Genomic DNA, 27,418 nt, shown 5'->3' on the forward strand with positions numbered 1-27,418 from the left:
GAGGTTCTATTTCATTAGTAGATCGATTTCCACAGTAGCAACAGTTACTTGCCGGAGAGAGAGAGCCAGTGAGATCGAAGGAGTGAGTGAGGGGCAGGGACAGTGATCTCCAGAAAAGATTTTCCAAATTCGGAGAGGCAGCAGCAAGAGGGTTGAGTTATCCCAGAGAGGCAGCGCTGAGGGACAATGTAGTTGCTTTAGCTAGGCAGTTTGATTTGGTGGAAGGAAAAATCATTCTCAGTTCCAGAGGCCAGGAAGAAGTCCCAAAGGGACATAGAGACGATTTCCTTAGCATCCAAGGCAGGACGAGTTCATCAGAGCCCAGTCTGAGGCAAGCCATCCAGCCAACTACGCAGAGCAGCACAGAGGCTGACACAGAGCTCCAGCAGGCTCAGTTTTGATAGGGAAAGTCGAGCCAGAGATTGCTTGTGGGAGAAGGATAATTCCCTTTAGTAATTTGTCCAAATTTTCTTGCTGTTCGGATTGCCAGTTGGGCATCCATAGATGTACTCAGATTTCACTGCTGGATAATAAAATAAAACCCTCACTGCTGCACTGGTTTTCCCAAGTTGGGTTTTTCCGGGGACATTGTTCCAAAAATAACTGTGTTATTTCATGTGTGTATGCTAACATTTCTTCCAACGTTTATTCTTCTACAGTTTTATTTGTGTAGATTACAGTGTGAGTTATTCAGTATTTGCTGTAGGAAACAATGAATAAATTGTTAAAATTAATTAACAATTAGGAGAATAATTTCTAGTTGTTGCAATAGGATTCCGGTTGTGGAATTTTCACAAACTGCAACCCAACTAACAGTCCCTCTCAACTGTTGCTGCTACTATTGCAACTATAGCAACTGAGAAGCTTCCAAAACACTGAATCAATTGTCTCTGTGCTGCAACTGTCTCGTAAGTCTTTGACTGCTACTAGTTTCTGCACTGTCTACTGGGAAATCTGCACTGTTGTTGATTCTGCACTATGCTTCTTGCACTGCTATTAACACTGCTTTGCGCTCCTCAATATCTGACTGCAACTTGTCTACAACTATCACTTTGGAACTGACTGCACCACCTGACACTGATCCTCCTACTATTGAATATTGTGGGCCCCTGTAGCAAGGAAATGATCCAAGGAGAAAACATTATCCGATGCTTACCTCGATGGACCCTGCCCGAACTCTAAACAACTCTGGGACTAAAGTTCTACATTGCCCCACCTCACTCCTGTAGGTATAACTGCAAACATAGCGAAATCTTTTTCCACTCTTGAGGTCACCCGATCAATCTATGCAGATGCTGCTGCCTGATCCTACTTCTCCTGCTTGTCCTTCTTCCTTTGAGGACACTGAGTACTGTAGTGGCCAAACTCGCCACACCTGAAGCACTTGATCTTTGACAAATCCTTCTTTTTCTTCTTCTCCCCCTGCGAGCCTTGTCCCTGACTAGGACCTTTTGCCTTCCCTTCTGATGCAAGGGCCACATTATCTTCCTCCTTCACCCTTCGATCCTTTGCTGCTACTGCGTTGATAAAGCTCTTTACTAGAGCTTACCTCGTCTCCTCTTGAGCAAGATCAACACACATTCTGTCCCACCTAGGAAATGTATCTCGTCCCAAGATGCTTTGGACAGAATTCTCCCATTCCTCAGTGACACTATTGAGGACCAACCTCACCATTTATGTGGGAGGAGGTGCTTCTCCTACACCTGTGAGTTTGTCCCAGATATCTTGAAGTTTGGTGAGAAAGGCACTAATGACTTCTCCTTTTTGCATCCTAGCATTCCTCAAATTTTCTTTCAAGAATATCTTCCACTGCTCGGAAGGATTCTGATACAGCCTTGAGAGAGCATCCCACATTTCTTTGGCTGTGTTCTTGCCAAGCATATGTGAGACTATATGGTCTCAGAGTGCATCCAGGATCATCCACTTCGTCTTGGCCATCTCCTTCTTGAATTCTTTCAACTGATCAACATCGGTGGGTTCTGTCACAACATTCTCAGCATAGGTCTTTAGACCATACTCATCCAGCAGGAATAACTTCCTAGCCTTCCAGATGATGTAATTGGAAGCTCCCTCCAACCTGCCTTGATCTCTAAGCCCAATAGTGGCCATCTCTGCAAAAACTTGACCTGGGTTGTGTTGTAGCAATTTCTTTCACCAAAGAAATCTACAAATTCTTTGTTTAGAAATTGCCAATTTCCTTCTTGGATAAATGCTCAAACATATGCTTATTTATGCTTTTGAATGACTTATTAATTCTATTTTGATAATAATAATTTTAATTTTAAAATAATTGTATTTTTATAAAAATATAATGGTATATTTTTATGGAAATATCTATTTAAAGTTAAAAGTTATGTTATAAAAAATTATTTGGGTCAACCCTAAACGTAAAATCAAGTTAAAAAGTCAAAGCCTATGGGCCACCTTGCACTTAACTATTTAAACTCCCCTATTTTCCCATGCCTCGAGATATGGGCATATTAAATCCAATGGTTATCAATATATTTCGGACCCCCCAGCTCTTCTGACATTTAACGAGGGGGGGTTTCGAAAAGGATGTTTTTACCTTACCGCTTTTTACACGTGTCATCTCCTTTTTCACTTTGCACCCCCCCTTCCTAAACCACTTCCTACCTACCCCCCTCCTCCGAAAACCATTTTCCCTATTACATTTAAATCTTATAATGATTGGCGGGAAGGTTTATGGTTCTGTTGGATTAATCAAAATGATTAATCGAATTTTTCTGGAGTTAGAGCTTGGGTTCTTCACAAGCTTGGATGATATATTATGAAAATATTTTACAGGTGAAATTCATTTATCAATTACAGGTGCACGTAAAATAAATTTACAGCTACAGGTGAAATGAATTCCCGGTGCAAGAAAATGAATTTACAAGAGAAAATAAAGGGAGACTTTTGCAATCATATGTTTATGAAACTAATGTACAGGTGAGCAAAAATGAGATTCATGTAAATACATTTTACGATAGGAGGCTAAGGTAAAAGAGGTGTAGGTGAAATAAATTTACAACTACATGGTGAAATGAATTTACTGGTGTAGGGGAAATAAATTTTACAGGTACACATGAATTTGAATTTACTAGTGCAGGTGAATTGAGGTTACACATGAAAGTAAATGGAGGATAAGTGAAAATGAGTTTTTATAGAGAAGGAAAAACAACACATGGTTTTGGGAATACAAGAGAAGGAAAAACAACACATGGTTTTGGAAATATAAGAGAAGGAAAAACAACACATCCTTTCAAATGAGTGGATGAATTTATTTAATAAAATTATTTGAAGAGATATTTTCTGAATTTCATTTAGTAAATTCATGAAAATAGAAAAATATAAAATTCATTTACTGAATATTTGATAACATTTATAAAATATTTCCTTTCAAATATTTTATGACATTGGTGAAGCATTGTCAAAAAGTGACATAAAATCATTCCAAGAAGATCTTCAGCAACAACTTCACAAACCCCAGATTTTAAGGCACAAAATTATCAATTGAAAGACAAATTGCAGAATCGGCGGCTCTAGATTTTAAGGGCATGGAGATATCAACATTCAGAAGACACCTAGCAGCAGAAGATTAGCAGATTGAGGATCATTTTGCAGATTTTCAGCAATCATTCAACTAATTTCCAGATATCAAGGCACAATACTTTCAAACAGTTCCAAATTTCTGGCAGAGTATCCAGGGATTGTTTTATTTTTAGTATATTGCTTAGGATATTATTCCAGAAATATTGTAACAATTTAGGAGAAGTTTATTCTATATATTCCATCATTTGTAATAAATAGGGGTTGGCTTTTGATGCCAAAACCTTTCAGCTCTATAAAACTTCTATTATAGAATTCCTAATCAAAGCCTTCCGGCTCCAGTTTATGAAAGAATTTGTGTTTCTAGTATGTTTTTCTAGTGTTTCCATAACTTGTTTTCTGCACATGTTCAAAGTATTATAGGAGATCTGGGTAAGAATAGATTGAGTTTCAATCTCTCTAAAATCCCCTACAAATTTATAATCGTTTAAAGAGATTAGTATATTGGACTGTCTGTCTGAGGTAGCTCTTCTTTGAACTGGTTATTGTTTGTCCTTCTATCTTCTCCTGAATGTGTTTTGTTGGGCTGTAGAAGTATTCTACACGCATCCAATTTTGCTTGGTTAATTAAGTATTCTGTCTGACTCCTTAATTATCAGGAATCCCCTTATATTCTTCTTTCATATTCTTTGAAAGTTAAGCTCTTCTGTCAAGCTGGAAGCTAACACTTTGAGAAAGGACTCTGCAAGAGAGGGATTTATTCATGAACAGGAATTGTGCAATCATTAGCAACCACCCCATTAAGTCCTAAATCTGGCCATTGTGTTTCATAGGTTGTTGTTCAATGACATGTGAACAACGTTAAACAAAGTCTCATAACAATTGAGGGAGCCCCCTCTGATTGAAGGGTCAGCTTGATTCTAAAGACTGGTTGAGTGGGTTTCCTGGCATAGTTTTTGCAGCCAAGGAATGCCTACGTGAAACATGTACAACATTTGGCACTGTTGCCGAGGAGCTAAGTAACGAAGAGACCTTTCTCTGTAGAACGATAAATATTAGTTCTATTCCTTGTTGGTGAACAAAGAGTAGGCATTTATTATTGGTTGCATTGCTTTCACCTGTCGACTCTACTTTGTCATATGCCGATTCCATTGGGTTACCGATCCCACTGTTTCGAGACCTCAGCTACACAAAGCTCATTGATAGTTGCAGACAACAGAATATGTTTTTTCCTCTCAGCCATGATAAAAAATCTAATATTTCCACAGAGGATGCAACTCCCAAAGTTCACTTGTGAGTATAAGTTTCCTATGGAATTTGAATTTTATATTGTATATATTTTTCAGATTTTCAGCTGTTGGCAATGTGGTTTGTCAATAAACCCACTCCTCACTTGGTTACATTGGAAAGCAGATTACACCTAACAGTGTAAAGTTTTTCAGTTCAGTTAGATAGAGGTATGTGGGATTGAATTAGTTATTTTCAGATTCAGTGTGCAGTAGATCAGTGGTTGGTTTGCAGCATAAGGATTATTTCATTTTAAGCAGTTGGTAAGTAGTAAATGAGTAATTATTTTTAAAGCAACAGTGTTGGAGGTTTTGGTGAGATTTTCTTAACTATTTTAAGATTTGTATTATTTCTGCTGGGAATAGTCAACAATGGATAGACAGGCAATCTTGTTTACATTGGTCATATGTTTGATGTCATACTTACATCAATTGTCTTGGAAGAAAGCCTATCCAGGCTGGACATCATCATTCAATTTTATTCTGCATCACTGTTTGACAGTAAGAGAGATGTTGTTGAGAGTATTATAAATGACAAAAAATGGAAACAAAAAGTATTACTCAAATTAATTTGGAGGCCTAGACATTGACAGATTCTCAACTATGAACTCTTTCATGTTTTCACAACATATAGATGGGAAAGTTGATGTTTTCAAGGATATAATGTTTAGTTGCAGCAACCTTGAAAATTTGATGTACCACAAACACTTAAAGGTATGGGCTGCAGGTCAGAAATCAAGTTATTTTTAATGAAGCTTTGAATATCACTTATCAAACATCACATAGCTAATCCAAAGTTGAAACAATTGCTGGTGAATCAAAGGGTTGTGATGAGCATTGGATGGGAACAACGAGCTATGTTGACAACTGATATAAAAAGCAAGATATATTATGAGATCTGAGGTTGTTTATCATCATTCACTTGGCATGAACATTATTCTATTGGCAACTCTATTTGCAGTAAAAAGAAGAACTTGTGTCAAGACCTATATTTCATCTTATTGGGAATGGAGAAATCTGTAAATAAATTTGATTTTCAAAATTTAGTTCATTTCAACTCTAAGTTTGCAATAATGCTTTTAGAAAAGGATTTGGAATAGGTCACAAGTTGTAGTGGTCAGATTATAAGTTGAGGTTACAGTTAAAGATTGCAGTGTTCAAGGAGTATCAGTTTGATTATAGCAGGATGCAGCTTCAGGTCATAGGTTGATGGCATGACTCCATTGCCCAACAAAAAGGCACGGGTCTACTAATTCTCTACATCCCACAAGGAGAGGCAATCCCCAGTTGGAGCCGATGTTGTAGCAATTTCTTTCACCAAAGAAATCTACAAATTCTTTGTTTAGAAATTGCCAATTTCCTTCTTGGATAAATGCTCAAACATATGCTTATTTATGCTTTTGAATGACTTATTAATTCTTTTTTTATAATAATAATTTTAATTTTAAAATAATCGTATTTTTATAAAAATATAATGGTATATTTTTATGGAAATATCTATTTAAAGTTAAAAGTTATGTTATAAAAAATTATTTGGGTCAACCCTAAACGTAAAACCAAGTTAAAAAGTCAAAGCCTATGGCCCACCCCGCACTTAACTATTTAAGCTCCCCTATGTCCCCATGCCTCGAGATGTGGGCATATTAAATCCAAGGGTTATCAATATATTTCAGACCCCCCAGCTCTTCTGACATTTAATGAAGGGGGGGGATCCGAAAAGGATGTTTTTACCTTATCGTTTTTTACACGTGTCATCTCCTTTTTCACTCTGCACCCCCCTTTCCTAAACCACTTCCTACCTACCCCCTGCCCTCCGAAAACCATTTTCCCTATTACATTTAAATCTTATAATGATTGGCGGGAAGGTTTATGGTTCCATTGGATTAATCGAATTTCTATGGAGTTAAAGCTTGGGTTCTTCACAAGCTTGGATGATATATTATGAAAATATTTTACAGGTGAAATTCATTTATCAATTACAGGTGCACGTAAAATAAATCTATAGCTACAGGTGAAATGAATTCCCAGGAGCAAGAAAATGAATTTACAAGAGAAAATAAGGGGAGACTTTTGCAATCATATGTTTATGAAACTAATGTACAGGTGAGCAAAAATGAGATTCATGTAAATACATTTTACCATCGGAGGCTGAGGTAAAAGAGGTGTAGGTGAAATAAATTTACAACTACATGGTGAAATGAATTTACTGGTGCAGGGGAAATATTTTTTTTTTTTTTTTTTTCTCGGTAAAACTATTCTATTCTATTATATTATGTACAAGAAAGCATTACAAGCAAAGAGTCAAGTTGCCCAAGGCCTACTGTGGCTCGTTGGGTTAGCATTTCACATCTCAGAGTTGGCCCTCGCAGGGGCCTCGTTTCCAGACAGAGCCTCTTCCAGATCATAACATGACATAACATTGTTCACAATCAAACAAAAATTGCCCACGCAGGGGCTTCGGAACAAAAATCCAACCCTCGCAGGGGCGTTAGAAGACTGACAGCACCCTTACAGAACCTACTGACATAACCTGTGCGTACATAAGCATGAATATAAACTGGGGAGACACAAACATAGACATATGACCTATACCAGACACAGACAGGAATGAGAGACCCATACCAGACCTGAACAAAAGTGGAGAGCGCCAGAGTGTGCCTTTGGACGCTAGTCCTCCGGCTCTTCCTCAATAATTCGGCACCATCCGTAGTGTTCGGGGAGGCCGTCCCATTCTTCCCCTGCATCCCTCTTTGAAGTCGACGCCTCCTGCTCCTGAGGTCGTTTGGGAGGCTGCTCAGGTATCCCCACTGGGTCTTTCTCGACTTTTCCCGGCTGTTCGCCTGGGAGCTCTTCCTTGCTGCCCGAACCGCCTTCATCTTCCTGAAAATCCTCAGTGAATAGAACTGAGATGTGTGCATTGATGCGGGAATTGTCCCTCGAACTGCCAAGCGTGAAGATGGTAGACCCGAAAGCTGGAAGAGAGTGATGTCCAGCGCTGGTATTACCCACCTCCATGTGTTGAGTTGCCTGGATGGACGTGGCCCCTGTCCTTCTGTGACAGTAACAGCAGCAGCAGTGGTGGTGGGATTCCTCACCAGGGCGGCGAGAAGAACCTCCTCGAGCGGACCCTCTCCTGCTGAGCAACCGTTGCCTTGGTCTGACCATGTTTGCCGGGGAGCCGGTGATTTGAAGCTGAGCTGCGAATGGGCTCTTTCCCGAATTGAGTCGCCCCCCAACAACAATAAGTCCTCTCGCCACAATTCTGAGATGAAGCTCACCAAAACAAAAACAACATACAACAGAGTATACCAGCTCGCGACTTCCCTCGGCCTTCTGATAGCCTGCTGAATCCACAAGAACTGCCGCGTGAATGAGGAGATTGCCCACGGGAGCCTGAGCAGCGTGATCCTTGCTCTGAGCAGGGACCTGCAACATACTCTCCTCCATCTTAAACCGCTTGAAATTCTCTCAAAACCCAAACTCCTTAACTGCCCTCTGCATCCTACCCATTTCACCTTGCGCAGCATTGAATGCTCTGCAATCGCTTCTCCTTACTTAACTCTTCGGCGGCGAGAGGTATTAAAATTCCAGATGAACACGAGGCAGCACATGTTATACATGTGGCTCCTCGCTGCCACTCGTACAAACACCCGCATCCGGGAAAGGGGAAATAAATTTTACAGGTATACGTGAATTTGAATTTACTAGTGCAGGTGAATTGAGGTTACACATGAAAGTAAATGGAGGATAAGTGAATATGAGTTTTTATAGAGAAGGAAAAACAACACATGGTTTTGGAAATATAAGAGATGGAAAAACAACACATAATTTCAAATGAGTGGATGAATTTATTTAATAAAATTATTTGAAGAGATATTTTTTGAATTTCATTTAGTAAATTCATGAAAATAGAAAAATATAAAATTCATTTACAAAATATTTGAAAACGTTTATAAAATATTTCCTCCAAATATTTTATGATATGAGTTTTTATAGAGAAGGAAAAACAACACATGGTTTTTAAAATATAAGAGATGGAAAAACAACACATAATTTCAAATGAGTGGATGAATTTATTTAATAAAATTATTTGAAGAGATATTTTTTGAATTTCATTTAGTAAATACATGATAATAGAAAAATATAAAATTCATTTACAGAATATTTGAAAACGTTTATAAAATATTTCCTTCCAAATATTTTATGACATTGCTGAAGCATTGTCAAAAAGTGACATAAAATCATTCCAGGCAGATCTTCAGTGACAACTTCACAAACCCCAGATTTTAAGGCACAAAATTATCAATTGAAAGACAAATGGCAGAATCAACAGCTCTAGATTTCAAGGGCATGGAGATATCAGCATTCAGAAGACACCTAGCAGCAGAAGATCAATAGATTGAGGATCATTCTGCAGATTTTCAACAATCATTCAACTAATTTCTAGATATTAAGGCACAATACTTCTAAACATTTCCAAATTTTTGGCAGAGTATCCAGGGATTGTTTTATTTTTAGTATATTGCTTAGGATATTATTCCAGAAATATTGTAACAATTTAGGAGAAGTTTATTCTATATATTCCATCATTTGTAATAAACAGGGGTTGGCTTTTGATGCCAAAACCTTTCAGCTCTATAAAACTTTTATTATAGAATTCCAAATCAAAGCCTTTTGGCTCCAGTTTATGAAAGAATTTGTGTTTCTAGTATGTTTTTTCTAGTGTTTCCATAACTTGTTTTCTGCACATGTCCAAAGTATTATAGGAGATTTGGGTAAGAATAGATTGAGTTTCAATCTCTTTGAAATCCCCTGCAAATTTATAATCGTTTAAAGAGATTAGTATATTGGACTGTCTATCTGAGGTAGCTCTTCTTTGAACTGGTTATTGTTTGTCCTTCTATCTTCTCCTGAATGTGTTTTGTTGGGCTATAGAAGTATTCTACACGCATCCAATTTTGCCTGGTTAATTAAGTATTCTGTCTGACTCCTTAATTATTAGGAATCCCCTTATATTCTTCTTTCAAATTCTTTAAAAGTTAAGCTCTTCTGTCAGGTTGGAAGCTGACACTTTGAGAAAGGACTCTGCAAGAGAGGGATTTATTCATGAACAAGAATTGTGCAATCATTAGCAACCACCCCATTAAATCCTAAATCTGGCCATTGTGCTTCATAGGCTGTTGTTCAGTGACAGGTGAACAACGTTAAACAAAGCTTCATAACAATTGAGAGAGCCCCCTTTGGTTCAAGGGCCAGCTTGATTCTACAGACTGGTCGAGTTCGTTTCGTGGTGTAGTTTTTGTAGCCAAGGACTGCCTATGGGAAACAGGTACAACAGGTTGGAAATCTCCCTCTCTCTCCTGCTCGGCTACTAGCTCTGTTATTCACACTCCTTCCTGGAGTGAGAAAATCTGCTTGTTGCAATTGCCGACTACAACTGGAAATTTGGATTTCTAAAACTAGAAACCCTCTGAGAGAATTCCCTTTGTGTGTGCGCTTTCTCTTCCTTTTGGCACTGATTTAGCTATTGTAAACTGCTGCAAAACCCTTTGTGCCTAGACAAGATAACTACTTTGCGAAAATCTGTGCTATTGGTGTTCTCTCTGCTTGCTGGTATCGCTTTTTTGGACAAGTCGAATTTTTTGCAACCCTGCAACTGAAAATTGAACCCTCTGTCCAACAATTCGCACCGCCTGGCTAGGCACTACGCACCCCATAAAATCTCTGCTTGCTGCTGCCTCTGAACAATGAAATTTTCTCTCTTCCGCTTTTGACCTTCTTGTCTGTTAAATATGCTTTGATACCATGTGAAAATTCCTTGAAATGCAGCCACTGTAAATATTTCTTGTAATTGGTAAATTAATTATGCAATTTATTCTATTTATGACAAAATAACGAAATATTCACACTGCAATTTCTTCACCAAATAAAATACCGCGGAAGCAAAAATTGAAACTGAGAAATACTAGCACACACATAAAAATTTGACACCGTTGTATTTGGACAAAAGTCCCCAGAAAAACCCAATGTGGGAAAACTGGTGCAACAACTGAGGGTTTATATTTTATTATTTGCAGCATAAATTCTGAGTACAATAAAATATCGCCAAATTGGCGATTCTATCCAAGAGAAATACTGGAAAAATTACTGAGAAAATTTTTACCCTCACTCCAAGTAATCCTGGCACTGTTTGGCCTCTGAAAAGCAAGTAGTCCAAACACCCCTGCGCAGGCTCTGCGTCCCCTCTGCGCAGAGCCTGACACGATTGGCCTAGAATTGATGCCAATCAAGCTGTTGTGCCTGCTGTTGAATGGGAAAATGTCTATCTGGCACTTTGGAAAATCTTCCCGGCCTCTGGAATTGAAAACGATGTTCCCTTTAGCCAAATCAAACTACCTTCTTGAGGCATTGTGCAACCCTTGTGGAGTCTCCTGGAAATAAATTTCGGCCTCCTCTTTCTGGCTCTCTAGAACTAGAAATCGTTCCTCCAGATACTGTTGACCTCTTCTGCCACTTGCTACTCATCCACTGGCTCGATCTCCACTGCTGAATCACTCCTGCAACTTAGAATTCAAACTGCCTAGGCAACTGAGTATCTGCGTGTTCTCCATCTTACCCATCGACCTCTTCTTAAAATCTTCAGTTCGGACTCCAACGACCATGATTAAAACTTAATCGATGGCTGAGATCATCTCCAAGTCGATCTGTGTGAGTTTCTATATAATTCACACCTTTCTCAATTAATTACTATCAATTAACCATTTTCCCTAAGTTAGACTTAGGAAAAAATTAAAATATGGTCAATTAATTTAATTGAGCTGTTTCTAGGTGGAATTTCCAGAAATGATTTCTGGGTTTTGGAGAACTCTTGTGTTTTAGCCTCTCCACAAGGTTTTGAGACTAGAACACCTCCAACGCTACAAAAACTAACAGTAAATTACTTTAGTGAATATGTTTTAATCTCAACTATTGATGTCAAGTAAGGCAAGATTTAATCTTGGCTATTAATCACTTTGGAGATTAGGGTTAGGGAGATGGGAAAGACACATTACATCAACCTAAGATTGAGAGAGGCATCTCCGTGAACAATGTGCTGGGTCTGAGGGAGTGCAAGGAGGTTAAAGGTCCAGATCTATAGAGAAGATTGAACACCGATCTAGGGTAGATTGATTGGATCATATCCAATTTTATTTTGTATTTTGTATTTTCCCACTTGGACCATTATCCCAAGTTGAAAGCCCAAGTAAGTGTGGATTATTAATGAAAAAATTTGATTGGGTAGAATTTGTGTGTTGTTTAATGAGATTGGTTATTTTATTTTTTCTTTCGTTGAATGTTAAGAACCTAGTTGTGTAATTTATTCAATAGTTCTCACTTTTGCTAGGCTAATATTTCAACGATGTTAGGTTTAATGGGAATTAACACAGTATTAGAGCTTGATCTCTGAAAACCGTTCTCAGAATTACAGGAACCTAGGTTTGTATAGGATCTCCAAGTTAAGTTTGGTAGTGATCGTATGAAGGAAAAACTTTTATTTTTGGGCTGAAGAAATTGGCCAGCGCTGAGTTTGAAATTTTTCTGCAGCTATGCAAGTAGGGGGCTCAATTTTTGAGATATAAAAAAAGAAAAGAAAAGTGGGGGACCAATTGTGTGGTTGATAGGTTTGACAACCCACCTAGTGGCCAAAGTTTGCATGAGGGAGTTGAGGAAAAGTAGCCGTAGCCGCTAGTAGTTGTGGCCCATCAAAGTGGTCGATAAGGAGAAACTGCAGAAGATCGATTATGCGCTAGGGCTAGAGTAGGCGGTCGGTCAGATTTGCTAATAGAGGCCATAGTTGAGGGTGACAGAGGTTCGGGCGGTTGCAGGGAGTAGCCGCTAACCAATAAAAAAAAGGACCAGTCACTTGGGCCAACCGACACTGAAGAAGCAAGTGTCGAAGGAAAGCATCGGACGGTCAAAGTTTGGGTGGCGGAAGAGGATTAGATAATGCTAGTAGTAGAGGTTGAAAGGTTTGGGGGTCGCCAATTGGGTTGAACAATGGAGAGGGTGCTGAAGAAAGGCATTGGTGATTCAAGTGCTTGAGGAAGTGGCTGATTGGTTGCTGAGTGATGCTACACAATGAAAGATAGAACACACATCAAGGCTGGAGACTAGGTCGACAAAAGAGGTCAAACTTGAGTTGTGCTGAGGGAAGAGGGAACAACTGCGAGTGGTGGCACAATTGTCGAGTAGCTTCCACAACTATCCAACAACTTGAGAGTGTCAGACGACCATAAGCATATACGAATCAGAACGAGTAGAGGTGCTGGAGGTTTGATACAGTAGACTAGTGGAAAATACATGTAGCTGTGTAGAGGAGCTGCTGAGGGAGGTAGGGTGGAGTTGTAGCTAGCATATTTGCTAACCACTAGCAGATAGCATAGAGGAGTTGGTAGTGGGTCCCTTAAGGACTAGGCAAAATATGCTTCATAAAGTTTTTGGCAAGATTTGGTTAAAAATGGCTGTAGTGGGTCTTTGGTATGATACCAGGTTAGACGGAGAGTCAAAATTCCTACCTTGGAAGGCTAGGGTCACCTTGGTACTCAGTGAAAGTGATCTCTAGGAGATTGTTGAGACTGAGACCCTGGAGTCATCAGATCCTCAAGAGAAGGCCCTTCTAGCAAAAAGGGGATAAAGGTGCAGAGGGTACTTATGGATGCCGTTAAGAATCATTTGATCCCTCAATTGAGAAAAGGACAGCCAAGGAGATGTTCGAAGCATTGGCAGGATTATACCATAGCAAGAGAATAAACAGGAGGATGTATTGAAAGATATGCTTCCAGACTGCTTGTGAATAGGAAGTGGCATTTTTGATTTGTTTCACCCTGCAACACTGCCTCACCATTCCATTTCTGGTAACAATGGGATTCAGTACTTGACATTAAAATGAAATAGATAAAAAATTGCTGTAATCAGAACCATTCAGTCATGCCTGATCTTTGAATAAGATTGTCATTCGTTATATTCTTGAGGAAGCTGAAATAAAACACCTTTGATTCTAATTTCTTCTTGCCAAGTATTGTTAGACTTCATGCCTTTTTTGTCATTTCATTTTGTCGTTGAGCTTATTTAGATACCCTTTGTGTTTCAACTTTCAACAATTGATAGCTTTAGTCTGTATGTTTAATTTCCTATTGCATAATTTATGAAGCCTCTTATGATTTTATTCTCTTTGTCGTTACTGTCTTTTAACAATGATTGCTACTTTGTGCTGACTGCTGAGTATCATCTACTGTTAGATTTTTGTAATTTTATTCTTTTGTGTTAAAGTTTCTATGTCTGATTAAACAAATGTTAACTATAAGAAGATTGAGCACGGGGTTAAATGTATTGTTCCAGGCACGGCTTGCATTCTGTAAATTCATGGTCACTCCTTCAACGTTGCTGGTGTTGGATGAGCCGACTAATCATCTTGACATACCTTCAAAGGAGCTGCTTGAGGTGAAAATACTGAACTTTAATTTGCATCATACCTAAAAGAAGTCCTCTGACACTTTCTCTTCATAACACTTTAGTCATGAAATTTAATTTTGAACTTAGAAAGCACAAAATTTTGACATACTAACTAGAATCCAATGATCAGGAAGCAATAAGAGAGTACCGTGGAACAGTTATTGCAGTGTCCCATGATCGATACTTTTTGAGACAAATAGTCAATAGAGTGGTGGAGGTGAAAGATGGAATGCTGTGGGATTATGTTGGTGATTATAATGTATATACCTTTGAGACTTTACTCCTTTTTTGGTTCGTTTGCTGGAACTGCCAATTATGTACAAAGTACTGCATTCCCTTGTTCAAGAAGTCATGTTAGCATAATATTGAAAGTTGCCTAGATAAATAATAGATTAGAATGTTCTTTAATGCCAATATAGGAACTATATTTTATCATTCTCTAGTGGCCTTGTACTAAAGTACATCTCAAAGTGAAATTTTTTAATGCTGTTTAGAAGGCTGTTAGAAACTACGATGTCTTTATTTTCATGAGAAATAGCAGTAGCGAAAAGATCAGTAGAGAATGGGATGCCTGTTTGTTGAAGAGTGCATACATGGTATCAAAGTACTTCTAAAACTAAAAGAAGGCAATATCATACTGCTGCAAGTGCATAGTATGAAAAGAGAGATAAGAATCATCTCCATAGCAGTTGAATTTGATGTGAGTTATTGAAGCATGTGTGGCTGATGTCCAAGTGCATCTGAAATAGAAAGAAGGCAAAGTTATGTGGTTGCAAGTGTGTGTGTGTGTGTGTGAGAGAGAGAGAGAGAGAGAGAGAGAGAGAGAAGAATCATATTTGAAGCCATTGATTAAGATGCATGTTTATTAAAGTGTGTGTGGGCGATGACAACAATCAAAGTGCATCTAAATTAAAAGAAGGAAAAATCGTACAAATGCAATTTCATATTATAAAGAGAGGTAGAAGAATTATAATTATAGCAACTTATTCCAATGTAATGTAATTGAAATGTCCAAAATATTAATGTCCAATACAGGGCTGTGGGGGAGCACCCCCCTCAACCCCCCTGGCTCTTGAAGCACGCTTTGAATGGAAGCGCTTAGGGAGCGACCCAAGGAGCACGCTCCCGCCAAAAAAAATCGTTCCCTGGTCGTTCCTACCAAAAAAAATTCACTCCCTCCCTAGTGCTTCCACAAGTGGTTAAGATTCTCAACCCTAGCAATGTTGACAATCAATGGTAATGTTAAATTCTTAAAGTAAAAGATCCTTTTACTTAAATTTTTAACGTTACCATGAAATGCTTAGGTTGTTTGAGAGTGGTTTCGACCTCATTGGATTTCATATGGAGAAAATAGATTTTTAAATATCACTAAAAACCCAGCAGACTTAATGGTTTTCAGGATTTCAAGGTTTCGAGATTGCAATGTTTCCAATTGATTCTATCATACATAAGGATATGGGATTCACATTTGATCAAGAGCATGAAGCCCTTTAAGTACCTTGATGTTGGTGTTATTGATTGTTGAACTTGATTGATGTTGGTGACATTGCTTGTTAAACTCCTCTACCATGGCCTTAACTAAAATGTACCCTTTACTCAAAGGAAAATAATTGGTTAGGCATGCTAAGCTTTTTCTACCATATTATATAGTTCAGGAGATGAACCCTTCACTCAAACCAAAATCATTGGTTAGGCATGTTAAACTTTTTCAATTTCTACGATATTATAAGGTTGAGCAATCCAAGACTTAAGACTTTGAGCTAGATGATGTTTATGTAGCTCTTGTTGACGATTCCATTCGTAGTGGTGCTTAATCAATGATGAGTTTCATGAGTGATCATGTTGATCAGTGATTTGTAGTTTTGATGTCTAGTTTTGCTACTACTACCACTACTACTACTGAGGAGGCAAAGGAGTCTGAGGAGTCCTTAGACTCTGAGCTAGATGATGTTTATTTAGCTCATGTTGATGATTCCATGTCTACTAGATGATTGAAGTTATATTGTTTAATCCATGTTTTTATGCTTTTTATAACTAATTCATCATTCTACATGCTTTTGTTGACATATATGCATCAAAATATATAAAAATATATATTATATAAGTTTCGCTCCCGATTTGCTCCTGACCCGAAAGCTTTTGAAAATTGTCACTCCTTGCTCCTGCTTCTGCTTCCGTTCCCACTTCCAAGCAACCTAGGTCTAGTAATGACTAAAACCGGTCAATGGAATTCAACAATATACAAAGTAATAATAGCAAAATAAAGAGTGTGCCCGGGTCATCTCTGTAAAAGAAATAAGCAAATGACATAGTAACAAATAAAGGTGGGGGATATACCTAGAATGGGTAAATCATTGAGAATGAAGTACAACCTTGGAGATGAAGATAGGGAGAGTAAATTATACCACAACTAAGAGAGAAACTTAACCAAACGTAGGGGGAAAGATAAAAACAAAGTAGACTTTAGTTAGTCACTAAACTAGACCAAGAGATTTGTTCCCATTGATCACTGTGAAGCCACCAATACTCAAATTGATAACGTCATTTGGAGAGTGATCCAAAAACTATTGGCCTATGGCCTATCTATTACGACAACATGGATTGTTTGTGAAATTAATAAAATGCAATTGTTGTTCCTTTAATTGCTTATAACGCTGGGAATATAACAAAATGTATAAGGCCTATCTATCAATTTCGCTAACATGAATCCTTTGTGAAATAAATAAAATTCAATTGGTGTCCCTTAAATTTCTTATAAGACTGAGAATAACAATGTGCATAAATTATTTTTCCATCTTGTGTCTCTGTGCTTCTTTTACTTTCAAATGTTTTATTTATTTTTCAAATTGCCTAAACCAATATCCAATGGGCTCAATTCCACTTCCTCTGGTTTGTTTGTTAATTTTTGAAGGATCCTCTAAACAAACAATTACTTCTTATGATCTAATCTTGAGTTAGTATTTCTTTGCATTTATTATCCTGTTGTAGCGGCTACAACCACCCTCCAAAATTTTGGCTCGCATGCAAATTTCGGAGCCTACCTTGGATCCTGCGATCAATCATCCTTGGTCACTTATTGGTAAGCTAATGATTTCAAGCTCCCCTCCTTGATCCTAAGAGTTGTCCGCGTTCTCATCTTTATGCAACATGTGTCATTTTCGGGCATAGGGGTTGTTGTTTGTCATGCAAAGGGAATGTTGTTTTGCTTCAAGGGAATTGTGTGCATATGAGTGGTCGTCATCACATAAACATGTTTCACTCTCACTTCACGCACTCTTGTCACGAAGGTTGTTGCATTAAGCAAAGTATGTCTTATGCATTCTGGATGGTCTACGTTGTGTCACTAAGTGTCTGTGTGCGATCACAGTTAAGTCCTATCAATGTTTACATATGTTTCACTGATCTCACACTTATCCATTTTCTCGAGCAACCTAGCCTCATCCAATTTCCCGGAACTGTGCGCTTTGCTTCTGCAACCATCAAGCTTCCTCACTTTGCCAGCTGATTCCCCGTAGTGCGTAGAGACACCAACCTCTCTTGCCCGCTGAAACCCCGCAGCCCGCAGAGACCCCAACCAACACTGCTCTCCAAAAATGGGCAGAGCAGTCCAGGTGCAATGCACTCAAAAATTGCGCAGAGGTGTCCTCCCAGGACCTCCATCCCGCAGCAATGTCGTGTGCCTCAAAATTGTGCAGCGTTGTACATGTTGCCCTGTTTGTCTTGCATGGATAAACTGCGTAAACGGGCCTCCCAGGGCCTCATTCCGACAGCAATCACTATCGGCTGAAATTGCGTAGATCTACCGCTCAGTGACTATAGGACAAGGTGACATGCTGAAATTGCTTCTAAGGAGTTGAGGAGAAGGACCAAGGAACCAAGTAATGGAAAAGATCAAGACTGCATGCAAACTCCGTCGGATGCATGATCATCTTGAGGGTAAGTATGGTAAGTAAAGAACACCTTTCGAAGTACACCTCTTAGTTGAGTTTGCAGGACTGCTTGTCATTGTCATATCATCCTGTCCTTAGTAACATGCATGTGTGCAAACACGAAAAATTATTTTGTGTTTCTTCTACATGTCTTGCTTCTTTTTCACTTGTTTGACCAACTGTTGTCTTTGGCATGTTGATTGCTATGTCATGCTTGTGACCTCGTTTTGGTGATGTTGAAGGTTGTGTTTGAGTTGTGCTTGCTATGTAAACATCTATCGCACTCACACACGATGTTGTAAGCACTGTCGCGCAAGTGTCGTCACGGTCATTCAAATGTCTATCTCAAGTGTCGCGCTTGTCGCTCGCATCCGTCGGTCAGTCACACTGAGTGTATGTTGTCTTGATGGTTTGAGGTGTCTTGTCGTCGAGTCATGTTGAGTGTGTGTTTACAAGGTTGTGCATGCACAAGTTCACTCGCTCACACACAACCAATTTTCCGTAAGTCTGTCAACCGGACCATCCTCCATTAGTCAGACCTCTGCTGAGCTGCACTGCACAGTTTCAGCCCTCAGTGATCATGTACTGCTGCCCATAATTGCATAGAGCTTGAGGCTGCCTCCGAGGCAGTCTGCACTGCGCAATCTTGGAATCGACTTGATTGACTGTCACCTAGAACAACGCGAAAGTTTCTTAGCAAGGCATCTCAATATGTGTTGCCCGCAAGCAAATCTATCAAGCTTCCCGCTGGTCAACCAGAGAGTTTGATCGGACAGTGACCCCAGGCTTTGTGAAAATTCTATTACTGCAGCAACTAATTTATTTTACCTACTTATTTTCCAATAAGTTATTTACGAAAACCCTTCAGTAAATATTAAAATAAATTCTACTGCAAATATCACACCATAATACAGAAACAAATACATGCACAAGAATCAAACACATCAACACAGATATTTTTGGACAATTGTCCCCGGAAAAACCCAATGCGGGAAAACCGGTGCAGCAGAGGAGGATTTTATTATTAAGCTTTTCTCGAGTACAACTAGGGTGCCAAACTAGCTCACCCAACAGAGACAAATCCTCCGGCGCCTCCCCTAGGCTCAGCGTCTGTCCAGCTAGCCTCTGCGCAACTCCTAGACCCTCTGCGTCAACATCTACCTCACTGCATCAACACTTGGGCTCTCTGCGTCACCCACGCAGGCCCTCTAGTGACTGCACAGTCCAACTGCCTCTGCGTCTTCCTAAGTAGCTCTGCATCTGCCTCTCTGAACTCTGTGCTGGTCCTCTGGCACTGTTCCTGCCTCTCTGTTATGTACTCACTACCTCTTGCTGCAATCCAGACCTCTAGTTCAAATTTCTCAGCAAGCCCTGCTCCAGAAATCGAATTGACTAGTCTCCCTCAGTATCTAAGTTGCACGAAACGGGGAAACGGGGAAGCGAAACGAAACGCGGAAGCGAAACGAAACGCGACCTCCCCGAATTTTGGAAACGGGGAAACGCGAATATATATAATAATATATATATATATATATGTATATATATATTAAAAACATTTAAAAATTATTAATATATATATGTGCAAGACTGCAATCATAAAGCATTAATGATACATTTACTTAAACATTTTAACATTAAGATTAAATTTACATCACAATGATCACATTTACTCATGAGTCATCACATAATGAAAATAAAAATATAGGAACTGGAAAATCCAAAATCAGCCTTTATTTATATTAGTATATGAGGCTGCAAGTACAATAAAGACTATAAGGCTGCAAGAACTATAGAGACAAGTCACAAAAGACTAATCCTCATCATAACAATCCTCATCAAAAATAGAAGCAGCAGAATGCTCAACAGTGGATGGTGGTGCTGAAGAAGATGATGCACCAATCTCCAAGAGAAACTCCTTGCTGAATAGTGTGATGAGAGAATGAGAGGCACTGCTCATTTATAACTTTAGAAATGGTTTCTAGAAGTGATTAGAAACCCTAAAATAAATTAAAAACTAATTAGGAAAAAAAAAAATTTAAAAAACAAGTATTTTTTTGTGGGAAACGGGGCCCGTACGGCGTGGAAACGAGTTTCCGTCCGTACGGGCGCGTTTCCATTTCGGGAAACGCGCCCGTACGGACGGAAACTCGTTTCCACGCCGTACGGTACGGGGAAACTCGTTTCCGTTTCGTTTCCGTACGGAAACGGACCCCTGCCCAGCGTTTCCTGCAACTTAGCTCAGTATATTTCCAACTGACCCTCAAGCCTTCTCTCTCTTATACTTTTCCTGTTGATGAATCAACGACCGAGTTAAAGTCCCTAATAAATGGCTAAGATTAGAGTACATTTGATCTTCGTCTCTTAGAAGCTTCTCAACCTTATCTTTATTAATACCCATTAATATTTTTATTTTCCTAAGTTTAGACTTAGGAACTCATTAAAAATATTAATTATTTTAATAACTCTTCATCCGGGTGGAATTTTCCAAAACGATTTCTGGGTTTTGGAGATCTCATGTGTTTTAGCCTCTCCTCCAATTTTCATGGCTAGAGCACATCCGATGCTACCCCAAATCAACACTCCCTCTTAGCGAGGAATGTGCTCTAGTAATACTGCACAATTGAGCATCACCCTGATCATCCGGCACCAGTACCTATGTTGATGTTTGGCCTTCCTGCCCAACATCCTCTACACTGCTTTATCCTGTACTGCTACCCATGGCTCTACCACTGCCACTGCTACATCTGTACTATAGCTCCCTCTGCATCCGTGCTGCTACTGGTCCTTCCTCCCAACACTGCATCTGCACTGCAACTTCCTCTGCATTCGTGCTGCTGCTGGTCCTTCCTCCCAACACTGTATCTACACTGCAACATCATACGCATTTCTGCTACTGAAATGGATTCTTTATCATCCCCATCTTTTCCCTGAAATAATCAAACTTTGTTCTTCCAAGGGCCTTGGTAAGGATGTCTGCCACCTGTTCTCCTATAAGAGTGTAGCTCAACTGTACAACTCCTCGTTGGACTCAGTCTCTGACAAAGTGACACCGAATATCAATTTGCTTTGACCGATCATGAAATACTAGATTCTCAGAGAGCTTGATGAAACTCTGATTATCACACATGATCCTGGTCTCTTCCATCCTTCTTCTGAATAGGTTCACAAGTAGTTTTCTAAGCCATATGGCTTCACACGAAGCTCTGCTAGCGGCCATATATTCTGCTTTAGCTGAGCTCAGAGCTACGGATTTTTGTTTCCTACTGCACTAGGAGGTCATTCCTGATCCAATGTTGAAACAGTACCCAAAGGTACCTTTCCGATCCACTGAACTTCTAGCCCAATCTGCATCAGTAAACCCACTCAATCTGATATCCTTACTTCAGGTGTACAAGAGTCCATAATCGACTGTTCCTTGTAAATATCTGAAAACATGTTTTGCTGCTGCCCAATGAGCCCTGTTTGGTTCCACCATGAACTGACTAAGGGTGTTAACAACGTAACAAATGTCTAGCCTGGTATGGACCAGATACATTAGGGACCCTATGAGCTGCCTGTATAAGGTGGGATCAACATCTTTGTCTTCTGATGCATCAATTTTCTTCTAGTTGGTGATCATTGGAGTAGCCATCGGCCTACAATCCTGCATCTTGAATCTCTTTAGGATCTCTGTAGCATATCTCCCTTGTCCAAGGAAGATTTTATCCTTCTGCTGCCAAACTTCCAACCCTAGGAAATAATGCATCTGTCCCAAATCCTTCATGTCAAATTTTGTGGCTAGATTCTTCTTGCAGTCCTCGATGAGCCTGGATGAACCTGTCAGAAAGAGATCATCCACATATAATACTAGTATTAGAGGCTCACCTTCTACAACTAGATAGTAGAGATTGGGATCAACATCACTCTTGATGAACCCCATTTTTTGAAAGTAGCCATCAATTCGACCATACCACGCTCTAGGTGCTTGTTTGAGCCCATACAAGGCTTTCTTCAATATGCATACATGAGACTTCTTCTCATTTGTCTCAAAGCCTTCTGGTTGTTCATTCTATACTTCCTCTTCTATTACCCCGTTCAAGAATGCTGTTTTGACATCCATCTGATGAATCTCCCGTCCCATCTGAGCTGCAAGAGATATCAAGGTTCTAATAGATGTATACCTGGCTACTGGGGCGAAGGTCTCTTTGTAATCAATTCCTTCCTTTTGAGCATACCCCTTAGCCACAAACCTGGCTTTGTATTTTTCCACACTGCCGTCTGCAGCGTATTTAATCTTGTAGATCCATCTTGAACCTACCACTGATCTGTCTTGAGGCCTAGGCACTACTTCCCAGACATCATTCACCATTATAGAGTTGTATTCCTCTACCATCGCATCCAACCAAACTTGATGTTGAGCGACCTCCTGAAAACTGGAAGGCTCCCCATCCTGAGCTACTAATGCCTGATATCTATCTGGCTGTTTTCGCTCCCTTTTATTGTTTCTTGGTGCACCGATGAAATCTTTTGCATCCCGCAGAATCTATCGAAGTTCCCTGCTAGTTCTTCCTCTGGTAGCAAGTGCTTCTGTTAGCTCCTCCTCTTCCTGTGATTCTTCCTGTTTTGAGGAAGAATTCTTGGCTTTCACTGGTTGAAGTGGTTTGACCAACGACTCATCTTTTGACTGCTCCTCGGAAGGCATTTCTCGAGATTTTCTGAAGGCCCTATCTTCCATGAACTTCACATCTCGTCCAACTACTACATTCCTACTACATGGAAGATAGATTCTATATGCCTTAGCGTTCTTGCTATATCCCACTAGATATCCTTTCTCTGCAGTTTGATCTAACTTCTTCCTTTTCTCCTCGGGTATACGAAAATATGCTAAACTCCCAAATATCCTGAAATGGCTGACTTCAGGAGTCTTTCCGGTGAAGACTTTCTCTGGAGTAATCTTGCCCAATGCCTTATGAGGAGTTCTATTTTGGACATAGACTGTCGTGTTGCATGCTTCTACCCACAAGAATTTTGGCATATCCTGATCATACATCATGGCCCTAGTTGCTTCCATGATAGTCCCGTTCTTCCTTTCTGCTACTCCATTCTGCTCTGGATTGTAAGGAGCTGTCCACTCTCTTCTGATGCCCTCCTTAGCACAAAAATCAGTGAAGTCCTTATCGACATATTCTCCACCATTATCTGAGCGCAAAACTTTTATTTTCTTCTCTGTCAGGTTCTCCACCAGAGCCTTGAACTCTTTGAATCGACAGAAAACCTCGTCCTTGGTTTTTAGAAAATAAATCCAAGTTTTCCTTGAGTGGTCATCAATGAAGGTGACGAAGTATTCGGCGCCACTAAGAGCTTTAGTGGACATAGGTCCACAGATATCTGAGTGTATCAATCCTAGTACACTCTTGGCCTTGTTTTTACTTCTAGGAAACACTGCTTTGGCATACTTGAACAGAGCACATCCTCTGCATACATCATTTCATTTTGTACTAAGATCTGGAACTCCTGCTACAATTTTCCTGATAATTCTCATAGCCCCATGGTGCAAATGTCCCATTCTTCTGTGCCATAGTTCATTCAAATCCTTGTCTCCATTACTGCCTATCAGTGCCATAGTTCATTCAAATCCTTGTCTCCATTATTTCCTATCAGTGCCATTGGTGATTCTAGCTGTAACCTGTACAACCTGTTACTTCTGATTTCGATATGTACTTTCTTTTTCCAGCTCGGGTGTTTGACGTATACTTTCTCCTTAATGAAGAAAACGCCATAGCTCTTGCCTTGAAGTTGCGATACCGAAAGTAAGTTCATCCCCAGTCTTGGCACATGCAGCACATTGGTAGCACAGAATTGCTCTCCATTTCTGTTTGAAAAACTATGGTACCCTTCCCTACTAGAGTACACTTTGCCTTATTCCCCACAGTGATCTGAAAATTCATCCTTTCCTCTTGATAATTTGAGAAACATTCCCGGATTCCTATCATCTGCCAGGAGGCTCCACTGTCTATATACCATACCTATGAAGATGCAGAGCTTGTCACACAAGCAACTTCTTCTTCCAATCTAGAAGCCAGCATAGAGAAATCGAAATTACTGTCTCTTGTGCAATTTTTTGAAAATCTGCATGAGTCTCCTGACGTAGATGCCTCTGCATCATGATCTCGACCCATAATTGATTTTCCCTTCTTGTCTTTGATTACTTGCTCTGATACCATGTGAAAATTCTATTACTGCAGCAACTGATTTATTTTACCTACTTATTTTCCAATAAGTTATTTACGAAAACCCTTCAGTAAATATTAAAATAAATTCTATTGCAGATATCACACCATAATACAGAAACAAATACATGCACAAGAATCAAACACATCAACACATATATTTTTGGACAATTGTCCCTGGAAAACCCAATGCGGGAAAACCGGTGTAGCAGAGGAGGATTTTATTATTAAGCTTTTCTCGAGTACAACTAGGGTGCCAAACTGGCTCACCCAACAGAGACAAATCCTCCGACGCCTCCCCTAGGCTTAGCGTCTGTCTAGCTAGCCTCTGCGCAGCTCCTAGACCCTCTACGTCACCCACACAGGCCCTCCAGTGATTGCGCAATCCAGCTGCCTCTACGTCTTCCTAAGTAGCTCTGCGTCTGCCTCTCTAAACTCTGCGCTGGTCCTTCGACACTATTCCTGCCTCTCTGTTATGTACTCGCTACCTCTTGCTGCAATCCAGACCTCTAGTTCAAATTTCTCAGCAAGCCCCACTCCAGAAATCGAACTGACTGGTCTCCCTCAGTGTATTTCCAACTGATCCTCAAACCTTCTCTTATACTTTTCCTGTTGATGAAGCAACGACCACGATTAAGTCCCTAATCAACGAATAAGATTAGAATAGACTTGATCTTCGTCTCTTAGAAGCTTCTCATCCTTATCTTTATTAATACCCATTAATATTTTTATTTTCTAAGTTTAGACTTAGGAACTCATTAAAAATATTAATTATTTTAATAACTCTTCATCCGGATGGAATTTTCCAAAACGATTTCTTGGTCCTGGAGATCTCATGTGCTTTAGCCTCTCCACTAATTTTCATGGCTAGAGCACATCCGATGCTACCCCAAATCAATAGGTTTCACTCCAAAAAACTGCGCAGAAGCTGCCAGCATGCCTGCCTCCGCTGACTGAAGAAATTGCGCAGACATGAAGGACATGCACTCCCTACCTGTCACTGCACTGTCCTCGAAATTTACGCAGTTCTGTCATCCAGTCACCCTGTCATTCGGCCTGCTGCTGCTCCTGAAAATTGCGCTGTTTTCATGGGCTGTCCTCTAGCTGCGCGACACCTCGCTCAGCCCAGAAAATGCACAGAGATGTCTTGCAGGCCAGCCTCCTAGTTCTGCACAGTTTTGGCCAGCAAGCTCCCGCAGCCTGCTGCCAGCCTCCTTGGAGAATCTATGCAGTTTTCACTGCCAGTGTCCTCCCTACTGCCTGCACTGCCTCCCTGGAAAATTTGCGCAGATCTGCCCTTCAATCGAGCCAGATTCCACAGATAGTCACTGTTGATCTAGACTGCCCATCTTAGCCTCCCAGTGACCTCTGCACAATTTTCCTTGATAGTGCCCGAAACCCGCATCCCGACCTGAAATGTGCTCTACGCAGTTTCAGAGCCTTGTCCTCTCTCCCGGTCACCTGCACCCGAAAGAAAAAGATAATGCATCATGGTAGACTAGGATATTTTTGGATTTGATGTCGTCTCGTCATGAGTGATTGCAGATACAGGTACATGGATGAGACATGGCGTGACGACGAACGGGATGAACAAGGAGTGCATGCTAGGAGACTTGTTCACAAACGGATGAACACATGGAGCATGCCAAGTACAAGCGAAGGAGAGACATGCATGTGCAACATCAAGCGAACACCAAGACCATCGAAGACTTTGCACACCTTGCCATGCGGAGGTGAAGCTATAATACACCAAGAGCACATTCATCACTCAGCAACACCGCAAATCGACATGGACACCAACTAGCAACATGGACATACGAGCTCTGTTGTGTCGAGTCATGTCATGAGTCATCTCGACCACATCACCCCTGTGGGCCATACTATTGTAATCAATGTAATGTAACGTGGAAGTCCAAGAGACCCACATGTAAAGTTGAAGAGTCTTGTAAAGTTGAAAAGTCATGTAAGTCAAACAGTCATGAGGGAAGTCGAACAGTCACAAGGGTCAATTTCACCCTTGGCTATATATACCCCTCATTTGTACATGCAAATGACTTTTCACCTTGGCTCCTCCCACATAGCCTTGAGAGTTTGTAGTCTTTTCTTTGAGGAGCGAGTAGTGGCTCCAACGCCCTGCTATCAGGGTTAGTGATGTAATGGTGTACTGATGTGTGTTGGAACATTCGCTTAATTCAGAAGCCTGATAATAGGCCAACAGAAGCCTGATAACAGGCCAACATGTTTTCACACATGTATTGTATTTGTTTGTAAGACTATTCTTTGGACACTTGTAATGCATGTTGCTTTAACCTGTATTAAGACAGTTGAACTATTTCGTCTGTTCTAATTCATACGCTTACGAAAATGTGTTGTATAAGTTGTTAACACTGTCTCGCCCGTGTGGGCTATCTCGCCAGACACTCTACATAACCATTCTCATAAACTTGTTATAACGACCGTTGCACTCATGTGGACTTTACCGCTGGGTGTTGTACATGCTATCCGTTCACTGTGTTTGTGACTACCGCATCCGTGTGGACTACTCCAGTGGAAGCTACTCATGTCCTGCTGTGTTGTTTGTCTCTGACAGAGTTGGAACTATTCCCTTTCGATTTGAGACTCACTTCCACCCTCTCCCTCTGCGGTGAAAGAACCTTGACACAAGTGACAAAGCACTCACCAGGCACGCGAACCTCGCTGTTTGAAGACAAAGCAGACCACTCTCATGTGCTGACAAGCAAGAGCTAAGGTAAACCTGTAAGACAATGGGAACCGGGGCATCATATTGGATGGGACTCATACACCAAACTATGTGAGGTCTAGTTGGGACTTCATACCGAGGAGATCCCTTGAATGTTGGTGGGTCCAACACCATCAACATTTCTGGTGCTAGAAGGAGGGCCAGATGACAAGCTGAGTCCTCACATCCTGTTTTGAATCTTCGCACATCTAT

The 27,418-nt window shown here is 40.2% G+C and overlaps 1 protein-coding gene across 1 annotated transcript in view; it reads left to right on the top strand.

Annotated features, from left to right (window-relative positions):
- The window catches only part of LOC149163645 (ABC transporter F family member 5-like), a 300,745-nt gene that overhangs the window by 197,851 nt on the left and 75,476 nt on the right, over window positions 1–27,418 (top strand). Inside the window, exons 6-7 of the mRNA XM_089431793.1 lie at window positions 14,214–14,315; window positions 14,458–14,586. Of these exons, the coding sequence (XP_089287919.1) occupies window positions 14,214–14,315; window positions 14,458–14,586 (231 nt within the window). The remainder of the gene's footprint in view (window positions 1–14,213; window positions 14,316–14,457; window positions 14,587–27,418) is intronic.

This window comes from Pinus tabuliformis, chromosome 5_1 (genome assembly GCF_031772625.1).
Source record: "Pinus tabuliformis cultivar Carrire ecotype Pingquan chromosome 5_1, CPIR1, whole genome shotgun sequence".
Lineage (NCBI taxonomy): Eukaryota > Viridiplantae > Streptophyta > Pinopsida > Pinales > Pinaceae > Pinus > Pinus tabuliformis.